The 20,125-nt window shown below is 40.5% G+C and overlaps 1 protein-coding gene across 9 annotated transcripts in view; it reads left to right on the top strand.

Moving 5' to 3' along the window:
• The window catches only part of dysf (dysferlin, limb girdle muscular dystrophy 2B (autosomal recessive)), a 77,612-nt gene that overhangs the window by 32,570 nt on the left and 24,917 nt on the right, over positions 1 to 20,125 (top strand). For 7 of the 9 annotated variants that reach the window (XM_034857023.1, XM_034857018.1, XM_034857015.1 and 4 more), the window contains 4 exons: positions 142 to 303; positions 5,976 to 6,153; positions 6,246 to 6,319; positions 14,974 to 15,033. In XM_034857023.1, the coding sequence (XP_034712914.1) occupies positions 142 to 303; positions 5,976 to 6,153; positions 6,246 to 6,319; positions 14,974 to 15,033 (474 nt within the window). The remainder of the gene's footprint in view (positions 1 to 141; positions 304 to 5,975; positions 6,154 to 6,245; positions 6,320 to 14,973; positions 15,034 to 20,125) is intronic. The other 2 variants (XM_034857022.1, XM_034857020.1) reach the window with 1 other exon arrangement.

Genomic DNA, 20,125 nt, shown 5'->3' with positions numbered 1-20,125 from the left:
GTTATGTCTGTCAATACAACATAAAGTTACAGCCAGCTGTACAGTTGAGCTGTAGGGAAATTGTGATGAGCATTTCATAGAGTAAACAATTAGCTTATTATTGAGAAAATAACTAAAAGCGTCTCCTGTCCCCTCTGTCAGATCTTAGCGTGGGGCGTTCGCAACCTGAAAAGTTTCCAGTTGGCGAGCATTACCTCCCCGAGCCTGCAGGTGGAGTGCGGCGGCGTCATGGTCCAGAGCTGCGTCATCCGCAGCATGAAGAAGAAGCCCAACTTTGACGTCAACACGCTCATCCTTGATGTGGTGAGAGCACAGAGACATGCTGTACTGTACACACACACACATTACGCACATGCAATCAGCGCGGAGGCTCACTGCTTTGAATGGCTAACGAGTGTTCTGCTGTGATGTGGTTTGCGTCATGTCATGTCTCATTTATCTTCATCAGCGTGTGCTGCAATAATAGACTCTACTGTTCCTTCTTTTCTTTCAAAAAAGTAGAAATCTTCCAAGATGCATACAAGCATTAATTCTAAATGTGGACCGTGTAGAAGTCCCATATTTTAGACGCTTCTGCCTCGCTTGCAGAGCTGTTTTTCCATCAGGAGGGGAATATTTCTGCAGGGTGGGGGACTTGTCCCATGGCTACCAACGTATACATTACTAATGCAGGTTGGAGAGTTTTAATTATGGATGAAACTTATGGTGCAAATGCTGACTAGATGCTTTTAAAGTGGATGTTGCTGCAGAACGGGGTCGTTTATGTCACTGAATCGGATGCCCCGTAAACCAGACAACATGCGTGTAAATCCTCAAGCAATGATATATGACAGATATAGTCTAAACAATAAAATGTATTCTCTTTAGGTTTTGTAATTCAACAGCATTTGAAGTCATCAATCTCTAGTTAGCCCATATAGCAAGAAAGACAAAACATATGTCAAGAAACTGTAATTCCATAGTGGTCACATTTGCTTTGATATTCACTGTAAAAATTCACTCTCATTTTCACTTTAGCCACCAACGCAGATTCATACAGTATACTGATTTAAATGCCCTGTCTCGCAATGTCAGCCATTCATAGATATAAAATACCTGTCTGGGAGGAAGAGGGCCAAGTCAAGGTTCAAGGTTTTGAATTCTCTCCATCCCACTTTTTGTATTTGTTTTGTTTTATGGGTCACTTCTTTTTTTTTCTTTGCTGATCTTGCTCCTGCATGAGCCAGAACCAAAATACAGTTCCCCCTCTTGCTTCCTTTTTACTGGCTAACGTACTACTTATTGCCAAACTTTGTTGTCTGTGTGCGATAAGCCGTCTTCTGATTGACCTGCTTTTGTAGATCAAGTAGAGACATGAAATTGAGAATGTTTCATAAAACATCAAAAGACATATTGTAGTTGTACAGTATATGTAAGCACAGGTTCCCTCTATAAGACAAGGCCAAGAGAGGTGGACAGAAACACATCTCCACATCTGCTGAATGTGTAAATACGGAATGTCTATTTTAAGTTTTTTTTGCCCCAAAGTGGCCATACTAATCCACATTTTTGTCTTGTACAACTGGCCTGTAATTTCACCAGCAGATACAAAGTCAGTAGAACAGACAGCAGGAAAGGTTCAGCTGCGACTCAATGTATCCCATGCTAGTAACAGGTAAAGTAAAACTGTTTTGCAGAGGCTTTTTTTTTTGCATGCCAGTGGCGAAGCATTAACACTGTTGTATAGTCTTAAAATTATGAGCCACTTTTTGGCCGGATTCAACGGCAGCAGCGGTGCTCTTTTAAACTTCTGGTGTTGTTCTCAGTTCTTACCGTATTTGTGTGACACACATCTATGGGCTTTTCTGCTTTTACTAGAGATGAAACCACAGGAAGCTGCAATCAAAGACAGCAGTTTATGTGGCACCCAAGAGGCTCGAGCTGTGGTCATTCTTTCAAGGTCAAAGCTTACTCATGCTAATTAGGAATTATGTTTATTAGTTACTGTAAGAATTACGGCTTTCTTTGGTTGCTTTTATGGAGTTTAGCAGTAAAATTATGCATTTGCTTCTTTGTTAACGCAAATAAACAACTGGACATGTGGTAGCTTTGAACTAGTTGGTTATGTTGTGGTCACAGAAGTCTCTGATGCTGAAATATATCCCAGAATCGGTTGTTTTTTACAGGATTGTTGATGTGGGAAGCAGTTCATTTGGGAGTCAGTCCTCAGCCATGCTCATCGCTTAGTGAAGTAATCCTTGAGTTATCGGTGTTGATCCACGAGTGTGGAACTTAATGGTTATTGTCCGCTGTATGTCAGATGTATCATTTCTGCCCATTGTCTTATTTATTTTCCTCTATTTGGGGTCTCAAACTGTTACTGTTTATAAATGTGAGACATGCAACACATCTAATGATAACAAGGTGTAGAAGCAGACAGGAGGAGCAGCAGCCGACAGCAGCTCTACTCTACTCTCTGCTCCGTTCACACCAATCATTTTCTCATTCATTATACGTTATTAGTAAGAATCTCCATGTTTATGACAGTCAACAGATAAACCGGTTGCTGGACGCTGACTATCGCTGAACCCACGGACGGAGCTGCAATATGGTGTTTGAATCATGCATGTTGACATGGACATGAATTATGGCTTATAAGGCTTATATGAGGCTTATCCCGTTTTTGATCATATTCGAGATATGATGTTTACATGGCACAAAGAGAAATCATGTAATTAATATCTCCAGCTGTCTGCTATGAGCGCATCCACCTCTCTCTCCCTCTCTCTCTCTCTCTCTCTTTCTTACAAAACGCTTCAGTAAAATATTTTCATGATCTGGTCATTAGACTTAGGCTTAGCTTTATTAATCCCTTCGGGATGACTCCCGCAAGGAAATTAAAGTTACCAGCATCCGATCCAGCATGAGAAGGAGAAAAGAAGAATACGATTATGATGCAGTAAAAGTAAACTAGTAGCACACTCTCATACAAATTACATTTTATAGAAACGTCTGATTTCTGGCGCAGTAAATGCTTCGGCGGGCGTTTTTTGTGCGCCACTGAATGAAACCACGAGGGAAGCTTAAGGTTGGGAACTACTACTTTATTCTTCAGTAATAGGTTGTGTTTATGAGCTGATCATGTGTCTTGTAATGTAAAAATCTTAATATAAAGAGTGTGAATTGTTATTGGTACGTGGCTCTCTAGAAATCTCATTGTTGCGGCCTAAAGATCAAGAGTCCTCGCCATTCTTTTCAAAATAAAATTGAAGCTTCTGGGATGAATCTAAAGCTGATTATATAATGTGTAAAGATTGATTATTTTATGGACTTTGGTGGGCTAACCTACATGCCTCTCTACATCCTAAGTTCACTTCATTGACACACCGTTAGTGGATATGATACAGAAAGTTTGTTTGATTCAGTCAGTTATTTGAACCAACACGACATTCATTACATATTCTTCAAACTGTGAGTATACATTGATATATAACTCCAACCTAAGGGTTTTCTTATAAAAACCTAAACTGAAAAATTGAAATATTACGCAGGTTTTTCCAAAAAGCGGCTCCAGAACGGGCTCGGAGAGTGTAATGTTAACAATATTAAGGTCTGAAGTTGATCACCTCAGTGTTATATTATGACAGGTTTAACTGGAGTTTGGAAAATATTCACATATTTTTCCCTCAAATACATTTCCTTGCTTTGGCTCCTGCAGTTCAATGTTAACAAGATTAAGGTCCTGTGTTGACCACCGCAACAGTGTGACGGCCTCAATCGGACTGTGGAAATAAGCACATATTTTTCCTTTAAATTTAGCCCCTGAACCAAGTCCAAGCATTTAATGTTAACAATATTAAGGTCCTAAGTTGACTGCATAAGTGTTTTCGTATGCCACAAGGGTTATAAGAAAATGTCATGTGCATAGTTTCCTAAATGCAACTCTTTGAAGAGTCTGACTGCCTAATGTTAGCTCTCTCAGTTTATTGTGTGAGTTTAGCATCATCAGCCCCACTTAAGCCTTTTTTAAAGACAGAGGGATCAAATGGATTATAGTTCCAAACTCTCTGTTTTCTTCTTGAGTCTGCCTGGCAAAACGAGGTAATACTGACGTGCACAAATCTCCTTCTCAAAGAAATATTAAACTGCACTTACAATTGTTCTGGTGTACAGAAATGTGACATTTCTGTATGAAGGACTAAAGCTGTTATCTCCATCAAAATAAATAAATGAAGAAAAGAAAGATGCATTTTGAATATATTCAAATAAATAAATATGAACAGAAAAAAACGAATGTTACAATTTTATTTATTTATTATTCTATTTCCATTTCTACTTCTTTCTCAAAAAATAATTAATTTATAAATAGGTAAATAATAATTATTTCCCAATATGTATATTTACATTTATTTCATTTTAATTTTTTTCAATGTTTCTGTTTTTATTTGTTTTTCTGTATTTCTTCACAATTCTAATCCAAAAACAAGGAGTTTGTCAAATAAATCATTACCTTTTAATTGTGTGTGTATTTTCAGGTTAACCTGCACATTTATATCATGATTAAGGAATTTATTTCTACGTTTATTTCTTTTATTTATCAATTTGTTGAGCCATTTATTTATCCGTTACAATTGCAGCTTTCAGCGTCCATATTTGCAGAAAAATGCGCACAGAAAAATAATAATAATTTAAATTGTCAAGATGTGGTGACAGTCAGTGGTTTCAAAGTGTGTTCTCTCTGAAATGCGGCACATTGTGGAAAATAACAGAGTAAGCCATATTGTCATCTACGATAAATGTTGCTTTTCACGGCGTCACTTTACACGTAAACATTTATTTTAAATCACAACCTGAGATCATACAAAGATCAAATCTCTAGCTCGACGGGTTCAGTCATTTCTTCCTTTACGTGGGCGGGGCCAGCTGAGGTGTAATCATGCCCTGATTGGACTGTCACCAAGGCATGACCAATCAACTTCAGACAGTCAGCAGCCATAGCCAATCAGCAGCAGGCGGGCAGGTGGCATAGCCAATTAGAGTCAGGCTTAAGTCAGGATGTCTCTTTTTTTATTCATCTTCCTTTTAAAAAAAAAATATATTCTTTCCATTTCTTTTCATGATTTTCTCTTTTTTTTAATTCCTCTTTTTTAATATAAAGATTATTCATTTTTTTTTGTGCCATTTTAGGTCTTTCAATCGTAACTTGTTGTACATAACCCTGCCGGGGCTCTTATTTGCAACAATGAATATTGATTGGCTCGCTCTACATTATCCTTTACTTAATCTTTAGTCCCGAGCACTGAAATCAAAAGTTTCATTAAGTCTGGTGTCATTTTATTTTGGGGCATGTTAGGCCTTTAATTGAAAGGTCAGCTCAGTTATGAAAATGGAGCGAGAGGGGCAATGACATGCAGCACAGGGCCGCAGGTCGGAAACTATACTGCGGCTGCTGCGCGAGGACTGAGCCTCTGTACATGGGCGCACGATCTACCAGTGAGCTACCCGGGCGCTAGGGGTGTGAATCTGACTTGAAACTGGTCTCAGGATTCAATTTGATTACGATTGTCAACGACTCAAATCAATTTGATTTCACAATGCATCACCTCCTTGTTATATATTGCTACACATGGTTTAGATATAAATGAACTTCCCTTTTGTATTGTATCTGCTCTTAAAACAAGACACTTTCTGAATCTAGTGGAGTCGGAACACAGCAGGCAACAGACAGAAGGCTAAAGCAAAAAAGTTGTGTCTGGAAAATCGACAAGTAACGTCAGTAGGCAATAATCGATTATTGTCTGTCACTGCATTGATGCAGAAAGATCTTGGTCTGCTTCGTGGTGCCAGGTGCTCATCTCTCTCTCTCTCTCTCTCTCTCTCTCTCTGTCTCTCTCTCTGTCTCTCTGTCTCTCTGTCTCTCTCTCTCTCTGTCTCTCTCTCTGTCTCTCTGTCTCTCTCTCTCTCTCTCTCTCTCTCTCTCTTCATTCCTTCCACAGCGTCTCCCCTGCGAGGAGCTCTACATGCCGCCGATCATCATCAAAGTCATCGACAACCGTCAGTTTGGGAGGAAGCCAGTGGTCGGTCAGTGCACCATCCGGTCGCTGGAGGAGTATCGCTGCAGCCTAGAGGAGGAGCAAGAGGTGGAGGCGGAGGACGAGGACAAGGACTGGAGACGTAAGACATGGAGGGAAATGTCTGGTAAAGAGCCAAACTGATCAAAGTCAATGTTACAAACATTGTTCTGCTGTGTGTTTTTGTATGTGCAGGTGAGACGTCCCACTTTGTTTCTGGGGAGGTTTTTATTGACATCGATGACGAGGAGCCGCTCATGCCTGACCAGGTAAAACCAACCTGGCAGTTAGATGCTTAAATGTGCTTTGTGTGAACAGTACCGCATCATTTCTGAGCAATAAGTGCTATTATTATGAATGAAAAAAAATCACCACTGCCTTTAAGCTTAGTGGATCCCATAAAAAGACAAAAAACATTGATATGTTTTATCCTTTGACTTCCCCTACTCTCCGAAGTTTTCGACTGGCACGTACATTTTTTAAACGAGTCCCAAATATATAGTTTATTTGTTTAAAAAATACTGATGCTAGTTTTATCAAACAGGAGGAAATAGTACAATTTTCAAAATTTTCAGCAGCGGATTACTCCACATTTGGTGCCCTAGACATTATTTGTGGCAGCAGGAGTGTGTGTGGGACTGAGTCCAATTAAACTACAGTGTGCGTGTTCATAGTAATGAAGGAATGAAGGAAGTTGTCACCCAGTGTAGAGCACCTTGGGCAGCGCCCAGGAGGTGAAGTGGCACCTCTCCATGTACCAGTCCACCACCCTACTTTGGTCCGTACGGGGACTTGAATCAACCACCCCCAATCAGCTGTAGAGGTCGTTGAACAGGGGACGCTTCCATCAATGCCACAAAATTACAAACAATAACTGAGACACTTTAAATGGCAACTGCAGGAAACACCATTATTTGTATCGCAAAGGGAGTTTTTGATTGGGAAAATCTTGATGAATATAACTTTAATCTGGAAGTATGCACTGCCTAAAAGCTACTCTCAGCATATAACAAATATCTTCTCTCTGTGTTTTTACTAAAACCACAACGTACAGGCATCTATAACTGTCTCCACCGAGCTTTTCTTATTCTTTAACCCGTAACTTAACCAAGGTGTCATCACTAACAATCAATAATCAATCGATGCAGTCACAAGTATCACTTTTATTTAAGAAATCAAAGCATTCGATTTCTAAAAGAAATTCTGTTTTTGCTCGCGTTAGTTTGGTGAGGAAAGAACTTCAGCTGAACTTTTGTTCTCCAGTTGCTCTTCATTACAGCTGAACTGACTGAGTAGTTTAATACCCAAAGATCCAGTGATTTTCCTAGTGTGTGTGTGTGTGTGTGTGTGTGTGTGTGTGTGTGTGTGTGTGTGCGCGCGCTTCACAATTCTGTTGCATGCTTGTGCATCTTTGTATGAGTGCTTAAATGTATGCTTTTTCAGTTCTGGGGTGTAAAAGGCCAAGTAAGAAACACTTATTTTTCCACAGGGATTGTGTGTGTGTGTGTGTGTGTGTGTGTGTGTGTTGTGAGGACTGATTATAAGGAGAGTCTGAATGTGTGTGTCTGTATCATTGTGTGTGTGTCTGTGTGTGTGTCTGAGGGAGCTCTCAGTGGTACCAGCAGCATAAATAAACATGTTCTGACATGATGACATGGCAACCGTCTCTGTGGTCGGTGGGAGACCCGCGCTCGTCACCAATCATTAACATTCTCTCTCTCCTTCTCCCTCGGTCTGTTTTCGCCAAGTTAAAGACATTTAGTTTTCTGTCTCGCTTTCCTCCGTTCTTTCTTTTGCTGTTAAAGGAGAAACATGGAAACTATTTTCCAATCGACCTAATCCCAAATTCAAATTACTCCAGTTTCACACAATTGACATTTTATCACGCACACATACTCAAACCCACAGACACGACCACACATTCATGAGGAGACACATTGACAAAATGATTTTATTAAATGGCTTTTCTTTATATAGAGATAGGAATATTGTCTGCACAACATAACTTCTAGAGCTCCACGTGAAAGATCTCCGCAGTACTAAAAGTCCCATCAGAACAAAACGCTTCAACCTGTAAATGACGGACTACAGTGAGAACCATCATCGACGGACAGTTTTAAGCCATTACAGTTTTTCTATGCGTTTGATTCAAATTTCCTCCATGGTCTGATAAATAAGCCTGTTGCAAATATGTTTGCAAAACATTGTTTTGATTATATGCTCGTTCACCTTCTTGCCAAGAGTTAGAACACAAAGCGGCAGACGGCTAACTTAGCTTGGCATAAAAACTGGAAATGGGGTGGAAAAAAAGATACCCTCGTTGTGTCAAAGGTTACAAATCCCCCCTATCCCCTCTACCATTGTCTCATTTACTCATGCACCGTAAGGTCCCATGGCATGAAAATTTCCCTTTTATGAGGTTTTATAATATGCATTCCTCAGAGTGCCTATGGTCCCCCAGTGGCTAGAAATGACAATACGTGTAAACCGAGCCCTGCGTATCCTGCTCTGCCTTTGAGAAAATGAAAGCTCACATGGGCCGATCTGGAATCTTGCTCCTTATGAGTTCATAAGGGGCGAGATTACCTCCCCTTTCTCTGCTTTCCCCGCCCAGAGAATTTTGCCCACCCATGAGAAATAGATGGCTTTCAAATGAGCAAAGTGGCAGTTGGTCAAGGCCGCATGACTGTAATTCTGCACCTAGGTTGCATTTTGGCAAAGAGACTTCAGATACAGTATTAGGGACCACTAAGGTCTATATAAAAGAGACTTCAGATACAGTATTAGGGACCACTAAGGTCTATATAAAAGAGACTTCAGATACAGTATTAGGGGACCACTAAGGTCTATATAAAAGAGACTTCAGATACAGTATTAGGGGACCACTAAGGTCTATATAAAAGAGACTTCAGATACAGTATTAGGGACCACTAAGGTCTATATAAAAGCATCCAATAAGCACCATGTCATGGGATCTTTAAACAGACTACCCTGGTAGCTCCCAAGTACAAAGCCTGCGTAATGTCCAATTGAGCTCACGTGTGATCAGAGCAGGTTGTCATCCAGAGAATTCCCAGCGAGCGAGTGGGTGTGATGACAACATTTCTGTCATTCAGCTGGCGCAACACCGGAAGAAAAGAAATATCTGAGAGTGAAGAAGTATAGTGATTTAAACGATAATGCCACCAAAAATGAGACTTAAAAAAAAGGATTCAGGGACTTCTGTCAGTAAGGGTCAACGCCGGAATTGTTACACAAATTCAAGGAATGGCAGTAGACTCTGTTGTTTATGAACAAATTACGAACCAGCTATGTGACAGTAGCGTAATCAGCGTCATGTCCTGTCCTCCCGCACACTACCCAGGAGCCACGCCTGGGCTGAACCAAACGGGGTTTTACCGGTCAGTGACACGGACAATCTTCTGTTGTGTGCATATTTACCCTACAGACCTGAGAGTGAAATCCTAGCTACGCCTCGGTAAGAGACAAATGAGTATGTATTTCCAAAAAATGTTTGACTCTTCCGTTAAGCTGAGTCAACCGAGGATATGCTGACATCAAACTTCACTACGGAGGAAATGCAAAGTCTGTAAACGCACCAAACAACATCATTTGGTCTCATTGGTTTGGCAGATGGCAGGAGGCTTTCATACACTCTGTTGAGGGGGTAAACATAAATAATGCAGACATACACACACACACACACACACACACACACATATACACACACACACACAATTAAACCCAAACATAGACCACAGCTATCCTTGTGTAGTCACCAATAAGCACTGATGGCTGAGGTATGCAAGTCATCCAAGTGACCGCAGCCCTCGAAGTCTGTAAAAAAAAACATAAAAACCCCAACTCATTATTGTGTTAATAATGTTGTTGTTGCATTTACTAAAAATAGTAAAGGGGAAGAGAGTTCAGCCAGTTGGAAAGTGGATAGAAAGATGGAGAGAGCCACGGAATGATTTAAGAGATGAAGTGACAGATAACGACAGAAAGAGAAGTGACGGTCCCTCACTTTGATTGTTGCTTACCTAGTTATGAATAACTATTCTTTAAATGTGAAGCCAATATGTCAGTGGTTGAGTGGAGAAATAAAAACATAAGCACCTACATAACTTCCCCGTGATTATTTACGTTTTAATACAGATGAAATGAATTAGACAGAATTAATTAGTGAGAGTTTGTGGAAAGAGCCAGACCAGCTGTTTTTCTAGTTTCTTTCCCTAGTTGAAATCTACTCGGAACTGTAATTAGGTAAAAAACAAAAAAACGTGTCCGCCTTTTAAGAAATCAGTAAAGTCAGTATGGTAGATGTTGGAAAATGTTCTGCTGTACTGTTGAAGTGCACAGGATTTGACGTTAATGGGCTACAACATGGAAAACCACTGGATTGGCCCTTTAGACAATGAAGTAGTAACGAAGTAACATTAAAAGACGGTGAATATGTGGATCATGGTTCCTGTCGGCCTCGTCTCTGAGGATCCAATGATTCAAGACTCCTGTTCTGGAGTCCTGCAGCTTCTCTATGACGTCCTTCATTACTTCTTCTTCTTCTTCTTCTTTTTCTTCTTTGTCTTCCCTCCTCACTGTTTCCCCTCGCCTGTCTTCTTTTCTCTTTCGTTGCCCATTTTTCTAAAGACTAATCAGTCTTCTTCCTCTTCTCTGTCCCGCTATCCCTCTTTTATCTGCCCTTCTTTGCACCCCAATGTACTTGTCTCCTTTCCTCCCCCTCTTACCTTCTCTCATCTTTTTTTTTTTCTCATTGTTTTCCCCTTGTTATCCCTCTCCTCTTCTCCTCTTTTTTTCTTTTCCCCTTGTCATGTTTACTTTCTTCCTTCAGTTTTCTCTCCTCTCCTTTTTCCTCCCTTTCCTTCTTTTTTCTCTCCTTTTTTCTTTCCCTGCCTCCCGTCTCCTTGTCCCTCTCTCCTCCTCTCCTCCTCTCCTCCTCTCCTCCTCTTCTCCTCTCTTTGCCCTTCTCCTTCCTTCTCCTATCATCTTCTTCCCTCTATCATCCTTTTCGTCATTGTTTCACTTATCTTGTCTTATTTCTTTTCCTTTCTTCACTTTCCTCTTTTCTCCCTCTTCTTTTTCCTTTCCTTTTGTCCATTCTTAGCGCATTGCCCCTTCTTCCACCTCTCCTCACCTCCTCCATCTCTTCTCTTCTCTTGCCTCCGGATATTCTCTTTCTTTCTATTGTTTCTTGTCTTTTCTCCACACTGCAATCTGGTCTTTCTCCCCCTCGCCTCCCCAACCTCCTCTTCTTTTCTTCACCTTCTCTCCTCCAATCCTCCTCTTTCATTCTCCTCTCCTTCTTCTGGCCTCCTCCTATTCTTCCTCCCCTTCTTCATCTTCTTCCTCCCTCTCTCCTTTTGTGAAGTCTTCATACTGGTGATCACTGAAGGGGAAAATCTGACCCTCGATATCCAACACAGACCCTGTGGTTTGTGTGTGTGTGTGTGTGTGTGTGTGTGTGTGTGTGTGTGTGTGTGTGTGTGTGTGTAAACAAACACATAGTCTGTTCCTTGTTAGTTGTCTTCTGTCTCATTATCCACACAGGATACTGGAACACTCCTTAATTCTTTTTTTTACGCACACTCTTACTTCTGCACAAATCTCTCCATCCTTCTTTCACGTCTTCCTTTGTTCCACTTTATATTCTTTCGACTCCTTTGCTTCTTTCCTTCTTATCTCTTCCCTCTCTTTTTTCCTTGCACATCTACCTTGCTGATAGTCAAGTACTTCCTTCTTCAATTCTTTCTTATTGTCTTTCTCATGCCATCCTCCGTTCACAATTATCTCTTTCTTTCTTACCATTGTAGTTTCCTCCTTCTTTCCTTCCTTCCTTCCTTCTACTCTTGTCCTTGCACCATGCTCCCATTTCATTCTCTCCTTCCCCTTCCTTCAAGATGTTTCCTTCTTGCATCACCTTCTGTCTCCCTTCATCCCTTCTTTCAGTTTTTCCCTGCTTTGTTTCCCCCCCTGCCTCCGACCCACTCCTCTACCTGTTTTCTCCCAATCATTTTACCGTCTTTTCTCCACCCCTTTTGCTATCGCTACTTTCATTCCTTTGTGCAAGAACTGTCAACGTGCCAAACTTATTTTGCGTTTGTCTCTTTCTCTTCATCTATCCTGCTCTTTAATTCCCCTTACCCCTTTAATTCCTTTTCTCATTCCTCCTTTCTTTTTCAATCTATCAAGCTGACAGTCGGTTTAATGTGGTAGCTCATTAAAGGGGCTTGTTATCCTTCTCTTTTTTTTTTCTTCCTCTCTCTCTTCATTGTTGTGGTTCATCAACCACTCATCCCCTCTGTGATCCTTCCATCATCTTTAAATCCTCTCTGGTCTTTAATTTATTTGTGTGTCCGTCTTTATCCCTTAACCCACAGGCGCCACGACAGCTACACACACACACACACACACACACACACACACACACACACACACACACACACACACACACACACACACACACACACACAATTTCATATCGATGAGGTCTATTTTTTCTCTCAATATTTCAATATTTTTCATAGGGAGAGACATCGTGGGACTGTCTCTAATATACTGCTGTTACCTCATTCTCACGACACACATCGTTTTTCCATTCTCTTGCCCTGATGCAAAAACTCAATTGCCTTGTTGTGTTTGTGGGGGGTGGTGTCAGATGTTTGGTGACATGGGAGGTTATTATGAGCTAATGTTCATCTGTGTGGGTCTGTGTGATGAGTTTGAAGTGGGAGTGTTAAAATAAGTGCACACGCCCTGTCATTAACGCCCACATCCGATTAAAACGCTTTGACATCAAAACAACTCTGCATGCATACAACAACAGTGATGCAACCGATGGATACATTACGGCGACAGCTGACGGTTTGTCACGCTTGTCGGCCCAAAAAAAATACTTTTTACAGATTCCAACCAAAAAAGAAAGGTTTATCATTATGCTGGGTACAAACTTGTCTTGATTAATACTAATGCTGAGCATATTGTGTTATGGTCCGTCCACTGCGTTGATGTCAGTGAAGGTAGACTTTAAATATTAGAAGCACAACTAACTACATCCTCTACAATAACCATGAAGTCATATGCTCATTTGCATATTTGTGACATCATTACGCAATCATTTGCATGAAGCTTAACGGTTGTGTCAGCAAGGTAGATAGAAAGAAATAGAAATCTTTAGCCAAATGATCAAAAATTCAATGCATCATTGATTTGAACCTTATAACTATTTTGCTTAGGTAGCCTATCTTTGAAGTAAAACAGAACTTTAACAAAGGGAGGGAAAAAGATCAACAAGGAATTCTCGTTGAAGCTGGCCAGGCCAGCTCAGCGGCGTCTTTGTCCCGTCGTGTCCCGCTGTGTCTCCCCCCTACACTGGCCCCGGCACCCTGTCCCCTCTCCCCCTCCTACCTGCCTGCGCACTGTGTGCAATGCTGGTGCACATGAGAAGAGTGGGAAGGGGAGGGGCTGCTCCTCACATAACAGATTCAGAGAGAGGGGACTGTTTTGGCGGCCGCAGGAGAGAAATACCTTACGTGTTTGTTAGAAAATACTGGTGACTTTTTTAACAAAAAGTTGCTGTCTTTTCTACAGCAAGGCGCCACATTTGTCGTGAAGGTGGTCTGAAAAGTTTCTAAATCTAGCGACAAAGCCGCTAAGTTGGCAACACTGTTTCATGGAGACAAACGTTGTGTGCACGGAGGGGAGGGGTTGTGTAGATAGATAGATAGATAGATAGAAATTTGTTGATCCCAATAAAATGGGAAATTATAGATTTTTGTGTGTGTGTGTGTGTGTGTGTGTGTGTGTGTGTGTGTGTGTGTGTGTGTGTGTAGAGTGAAAGAGAGACAAAGGAGAGCAGGGAAAGGGAATGCAGCTGAACAAAAGCGTGTTTTTTAAAGCGTTAATAAAAATTATAATGAAACGCACTGTGTGGCACACCGCCACAAATTAGTGTGGGAAACCCTGTTGTTTTGTTCATCTGGGTTTTATTTACTCATGCATAATAGGCATTTTTGCTTATGTAATTTTCAGAAATAACATGAAAATGCATGGATTTCTGTCAAAAAAAGACAACGGCGACTCATTGCCTGGACTGTACACGGACCGATCATGCTTATTGCCCTGGTTAGTCTCCCCCCCCCAAAAAAAGCCAGGAAAAACCCTGATAATGCTATAAGGTATATATTTAAATTTCCACACTCAGTTTGTAACACAAAAGATGCATGTGTAGTTTAAGCCCAGACATGATCAGGGTTCCTCAGACATCGCTAAACTCCATGAGTAGTATTTACATGGCTGACTACTTGACAGTAAGCACATGTCTTTCTGTGCTGAATGGAAAGGTTAGGAGTCTGACTGCCGATATGAAGGTGAGTATTTGCAGTTAACAGTATTCCAACTTTTGAAACATATGTGCCCACACACTGTATGTCGTGGTTGTTGCATAATGCTGGTGTTTTACAGCATCCTTGCCTCGCCCCTTTCCATCTTCTTCATGTGCTCAGCTCCCCCGTGACCTCATCTAAACACGTTGTCATTCTAATCTGGGCCTGATCAGCGCTAACCCAGCGCTGCTTTCTGCACCTCGCAGAGCCGAACCTCCCAGGGAAAAAACATTCGAGCAAAGGCTCAGTTTTTTCCTCACAAAACAAGGCTTTTGATTGATTGTTGCTGTTTGATGGAAACACATGACGATGTTTGTGTGTGTTTGAGTCACTTATATGTCTGGTGATGTCAGTATGTAATGTCTAATGGCGTTAGCATTAATAAATACACTGTGTGTTATCTAACATATATGAAATAATTCACATTGTTTGTCTATTCACTAAAATGTGACGCTAATGCTGTGGCTAACCCTGACCAGCTAACCTGGATGTGTGTTTATGTGTGTGCATGTGTCCTGTAGCTTGCAGATGGATCCGGTTCAGCAATCATTAACCTTTCCGCCTCTACTTCCAGCCTCCATGTAGGTACCAAACTCATCTTTAACTTTCATTCATTCATATCGCTTAACTAGAATGTCAAACACACTTTCCATTCATCTGTTTTATTCAGGATTTGTTACATCCATCAAATCTACAGATGCAGTACTTTCTTTCTCTTTTTCCATTTTTCATTCAATAAGCTCATTTTTAACAGCTGACGTTTGCGAGAGATTACAGTTGATACTTGCTACAGATCTGTTCATATTGGCAACATAAATACTTCTCGACTCACTCCCTAACCTTAGATTTAATGTATTCATGTCACAGTTGAAGGGTTTCAGTATATCTGCAACTTTACACGGCTTACAATTCTTCAAGGATGATTTCAAATCACATTATATATTGTCATTAACTATCATTAACAAAACAGGAGTCAGTAACAAAACCAGGACCAGATGACCAAAACTGAAGAACAGCAGGATTAATATTTAATATGTAACATTCAAACCTGTGGATCAGGACATCATCTCATTTAAGGGTTTTATATTAACAAATATGACTTTTAAAGACATTTGATGATCTTAGATTTAAAACCAAATTTAATAAATTGAAGGCTTTTTAAGGTCTGCGGGAAACCCTTCAACAAATACAGGAAGTAACAAACTGAGCTACCTGATGATCATCAGATAAAGCACACACTACAAGTGCCACAGTTTTCAAACACCCAGCGCTGTGGAGGAAGGTCTGGCAATGTGAGAATAACTCAAAGGTAACTAAATTCACCCTCTGGGACCTCTGAAATCCGCTAATGTACAAGATCTCTTCATTAGGTATTGTGTCTGTAAAGAGTGGTTTCCAATATAAAATGTATAGAATTTTGGGAGACATTTTGTTTTTTTGTTTTTTAATTCTCAAACTCAGAGCCAATAATCTCCACTTCAGTAGCACTTACTAAACTTTCCAGTTTCATTACTATCTATATTTGGAAGGTTTTTACGGACAGGTTTGCTCACATGTCATTCAAAGCCTAACTTAAACATTTTATATTTGATGGCAGTATTTTCTGATTTATTGAGCGATAAGACATCCATAATTCCCTCTGTAAAATACATGTGACTAACATGTCTAGATGAAACAAGAGATTTGAACCTGGCTTTATCCAATGTTTACTTGGTATTATACATACGGAAATGAATAGAAACCAATGAGTGCCCGGGACTGTGGTAAAATACATAAAACATTTAAAATCAGCAGAGATGTTACATGATTTGCACAAGGCACTAAACCATGATTATTTAAGGTAGTTTATAATAACCCACATGGTGCTTTAAATGCAATGCACTTACCAGCAGCAGAGATCTAATTTTCCAGAGAGAAAGCCTTTTTATTGATGAGGTTTATTTATAAGTAAGCAAGAGACTGATGGATAACTCTGGCTGTGCAGGGATGAGATAAAGAAGAAGAAAATCCACTCCGGGATGAAACAAGACACTTTTTACAGTTGGTCGCGGCTTAGGAAAATACTTTCTACTGAAGAAATCAGGGTTTTACAGAGCAACACACACCAAGCCGTGTGGTTACAGAAGAAATTTGATCTCAGGTTTGAACAGGAGACCACGCTCCTTCTAACATTCTTCCGTTTTATTTATCTAAGCCAGGTCAATTTGAAGACTTAGCTTGACCCGGACCAGACTGCGCACACAAATACACACATCCAGTAGTGCTCGCTCCCTCCTCGCTCGACAGTAATTGGGGGTGATTTCTTTCTCTCCAAACAAAGATATTTGTTTTATTAAGGGTCAGATATTGAAACCAGTCAAATTAAAGGCTCGGCTTTCTGTCTGGCTGGGGCCAAAGTCAACAGAGCTGCTACAGATCCTCTATACCACAACTCTCTGTAAGCAGACAGTTACTTAGGGCCGATGCCGGGATGGATAAATGGGAGAGGGTTAAGGAGGGAGAAAGTGACTTAAAGAGAAGCAGAGGGAAGAAAAAGAATCAGAGAAAGCTTGACTGAAATTAGGGGAAAAAACGAGGATGGACTAATATCTCATGGCACCAGAAGAAGAAAGCTCTCTCTCTCTCTCTCACTCATGTGCTGTAAATCCTGGCTTCTTAATCCCTGGGTCGCAACCAAAAAATGGGTCATGGGCGTGTGTCTGATGATTACCAGATTACTGCAGCGGCGTGTGCGCTCAGCAGAGCGGCTTCCAAGTCGGATTCAGTTTCAGAGTTGGAGAAGTTTAAGAAGATCGGCTGTCAGTAGCGTCATGGCTCCCCAAATCTCCCAGGCACCGATCCCCCCCCCCCCCCCCCCCCCCCCCCCCCCCCCCCCCCCCCCCCCCCCCCCCTTTGAGATGTAGGAGATCGAACGTCGCTCAGATGGAAAATTAACAATTTGTGTCACGTTTCATCGGCGGCACCCAGGCTTGATGATACTATTTGTCATGGATCCAATCAGTCTCCATCTTTTCCTATGTTTTTCCCTCCTTAAGGTAGTTAGTTGCGTCTGTGTTTCCATCAGTGAAAGCTTTTATATAAGTACGAGCCCCTTCAATAATTGTTGTTGTGCTGCATCCCTCCTCTCCTATTACTTGTCATCAACACTGTCCCAGTTCATTGCCAAAAAACAATCAAGTTAAGCTAGAATCCCACTCTAAAAATATTTTTGTTTTCCTTTGTCCCATAAATCCTTCCTGGGGGCGTTAGAACCAGACAAACTAACTGTAGTTGCCTGATGCCAGGTGACTTTCTGGCTTTTTTAAGGGTTTATGACACATTCATGACCCTATATTGACCTAATGTCATCCCAATGCGTCCGTGTACTTTGGATGGCATGGGTGTATTGCTTTTATAAGTCCACCAGCCAGACCATAGCATGGCCAATACTTCAAATTTCACAAACCCTAATTGTCACACAAAAACAGACGTTTCTGGTTAGGTATTCGTTATGTCAATCCCTCTGATCATCATTTGGGCATTTGCAAGTTAAAAGACTGAAATGATGGCAAAATTTCTTTGAAAGGTTCCTTATGTTTTAAAGATGCTATCACGATATTTTAATACAAATGACTGTGATATCAGAAAGTTATTCCTTGTAGTTATGAGCCCACAGAGTCCTCTGACTCTGCAGTGCCCAGATTTTTTCACCGTTATTATATTTTAATACACCAGCTGAACTGTTGGCGGTTGAGTTGCACTGTGGGTAATGTAGGCATCAGGATTTGATAAAAAAAAATGAATGTGATACGATATCTCTGTTTCTGCTGCATTGATGTGCATTAACGCTTGAAAACGAGTGTGTTCATAGAACATGCTCTGAATGTATGGTGAACTGAACTTTCACTGTTCACACTCTTTTTTTCACACAAGAGGATTTGTGGCAACCGGCATGCCGATTCTGTCGATATGTTTCCCCCTGAAAAAGAACAAATCTAAAAAACCCTAAGCCTTAATTCCTTCCTTCAACAAATGTGAAACAACAAAGTAAGCAGAAGCACCCAACCAGTCTTGGAGCAGCTTATTGAAAAAAAAACTGGAAGAAATTAATTTAACTAGTTCATTTTTTGGGACTGTAAACTTAGTTAAAAGTTCATAATTATGAACGTGAAGTTCATTTCCTCATGTGGGAAACTGAGCCTCGAGCTAGCAGTTAGGTGTGAACTTGCAAAACACTGGATTTTGACTCTTTTGACCAAACTTGATACAACTTTTTTTGTCGTTCTTGAGTCTCAGAGCGTGATAGCGATGCAATACTAGTGCAGAATTCATTAAGAATAGACTGAGTGGCCCATAGTCTAGATCTCTATGAGCATTGTTTCAACAGCAATTTAATTAATATGTAAAATATTTCATGTGTGAAGCATTAAGAACCCGCATCACATTTGAAAGTCTAAATGCTTTGAAAACATAAACACATAAAAACACTTAAACATCGTCCCTTTCACCCAAGTTTAGCCCAGTTTTAACCAACATGTGGTTATTTTTTTTTTAAATGCCAAATAACCAGTTGCTTACAAGAAAGAAATCATCAACTAACTGTTTTGGGGAAGCCGCAGAAAGCGTGATTGGTCAATATCATCTTGGTCAAATCCAGATCCTTTTTATTTAGTTTTTTAAGTAAACTGTTCCTTAGTGGGTCTTAAAGTCGTAAACCTTCTATTATTCAATGGTGGCTATTATGGCGAATGCTACTTCTTTAGCTTATTCCCAAGTAACCAGAAATCTGGGATGCATCATTTGCTGCACGCCAGAAGAATTTTCAAACAAAAGAGATGCTGGGCAGCATGAGTGTAGGACAGCAAATGGAAGGTTTGGAGTAACAGGATGAACATGGAGTCACTACTGTGTAATGTCAAGCAGTGATAGCAAAGAAGACATTGATTTATGTGAAAACGCCACAGATTTTTACTTGAGGTTTGGCGCTCTGCCTTGAAACCACTGCGCATGCAATGACAAACGCACACAAACAGGTCTGCTAAGACATTTATCCCTTTCTTTCCACATTCTTCACATTGTCCAGTTGATTTTGGAGAATCAGATCACTGAAATTCAGGTCAGGTTTGGGGCAGAATGGCCCAGTGGTTCAGGAAAAGCTCCTCAAAGCACCCAACCTCCGCTTTTGCAGCATTCAGTATCTAATAATGTAGGTACAGTGGGGTTTGAAAATTGTAGAATTTGTATTAATGTGCATAAAGAAGCCAAGAAAAGATGGAAAAAATCTCCTGGGGGGCCCAAACCTTCAAACCCCACTGTATGTCCAGTCATGTACCAGGATGATTATAAACCCTGTTAAGGGACCTGAAGGAACAGCGTGAAATACTCTACATAACCATTCAATCTCCCTTTCAGATTTGGGTATGGATTTCCAGGCTAACTGATATGTACTTTTAAAAGAATAAATGCTTAAGGTCCTTGTTTCACAAAATACATTCTTATTATACAGAACATTCTCTGTACGTAATAAGTATTATATCAAATTAAATGTCCAAATTTAGTGTGCAAAGCTGCTCCTTTTAATGACTTAAATGTATGCTTTACCAAAATGTGTTTATGGTTAAATTGCGTACAATAACACAACATTGTTTACAAGAGCACAGATCTAGCCTCTTAATATTGCTTTCAAAGTGCACC

This window comes from Etheostoma cragini, chromosome 19 (genome assembly GCF_013103735.1).
Source record: "Etheostoma cragini isolate CJK2018 chromosome 19, CSU_Ecrag_1.0, whole genome shotgun sequence".
NCBI lineage: Eukaryota > Metazoa > Chordata > Actinopteri > Perciformes > Percidae > Etheostoma > Etheostoma cragini.
This window is presented reverse-complemented; position numbering and strand designations above follow the sequence as displayed.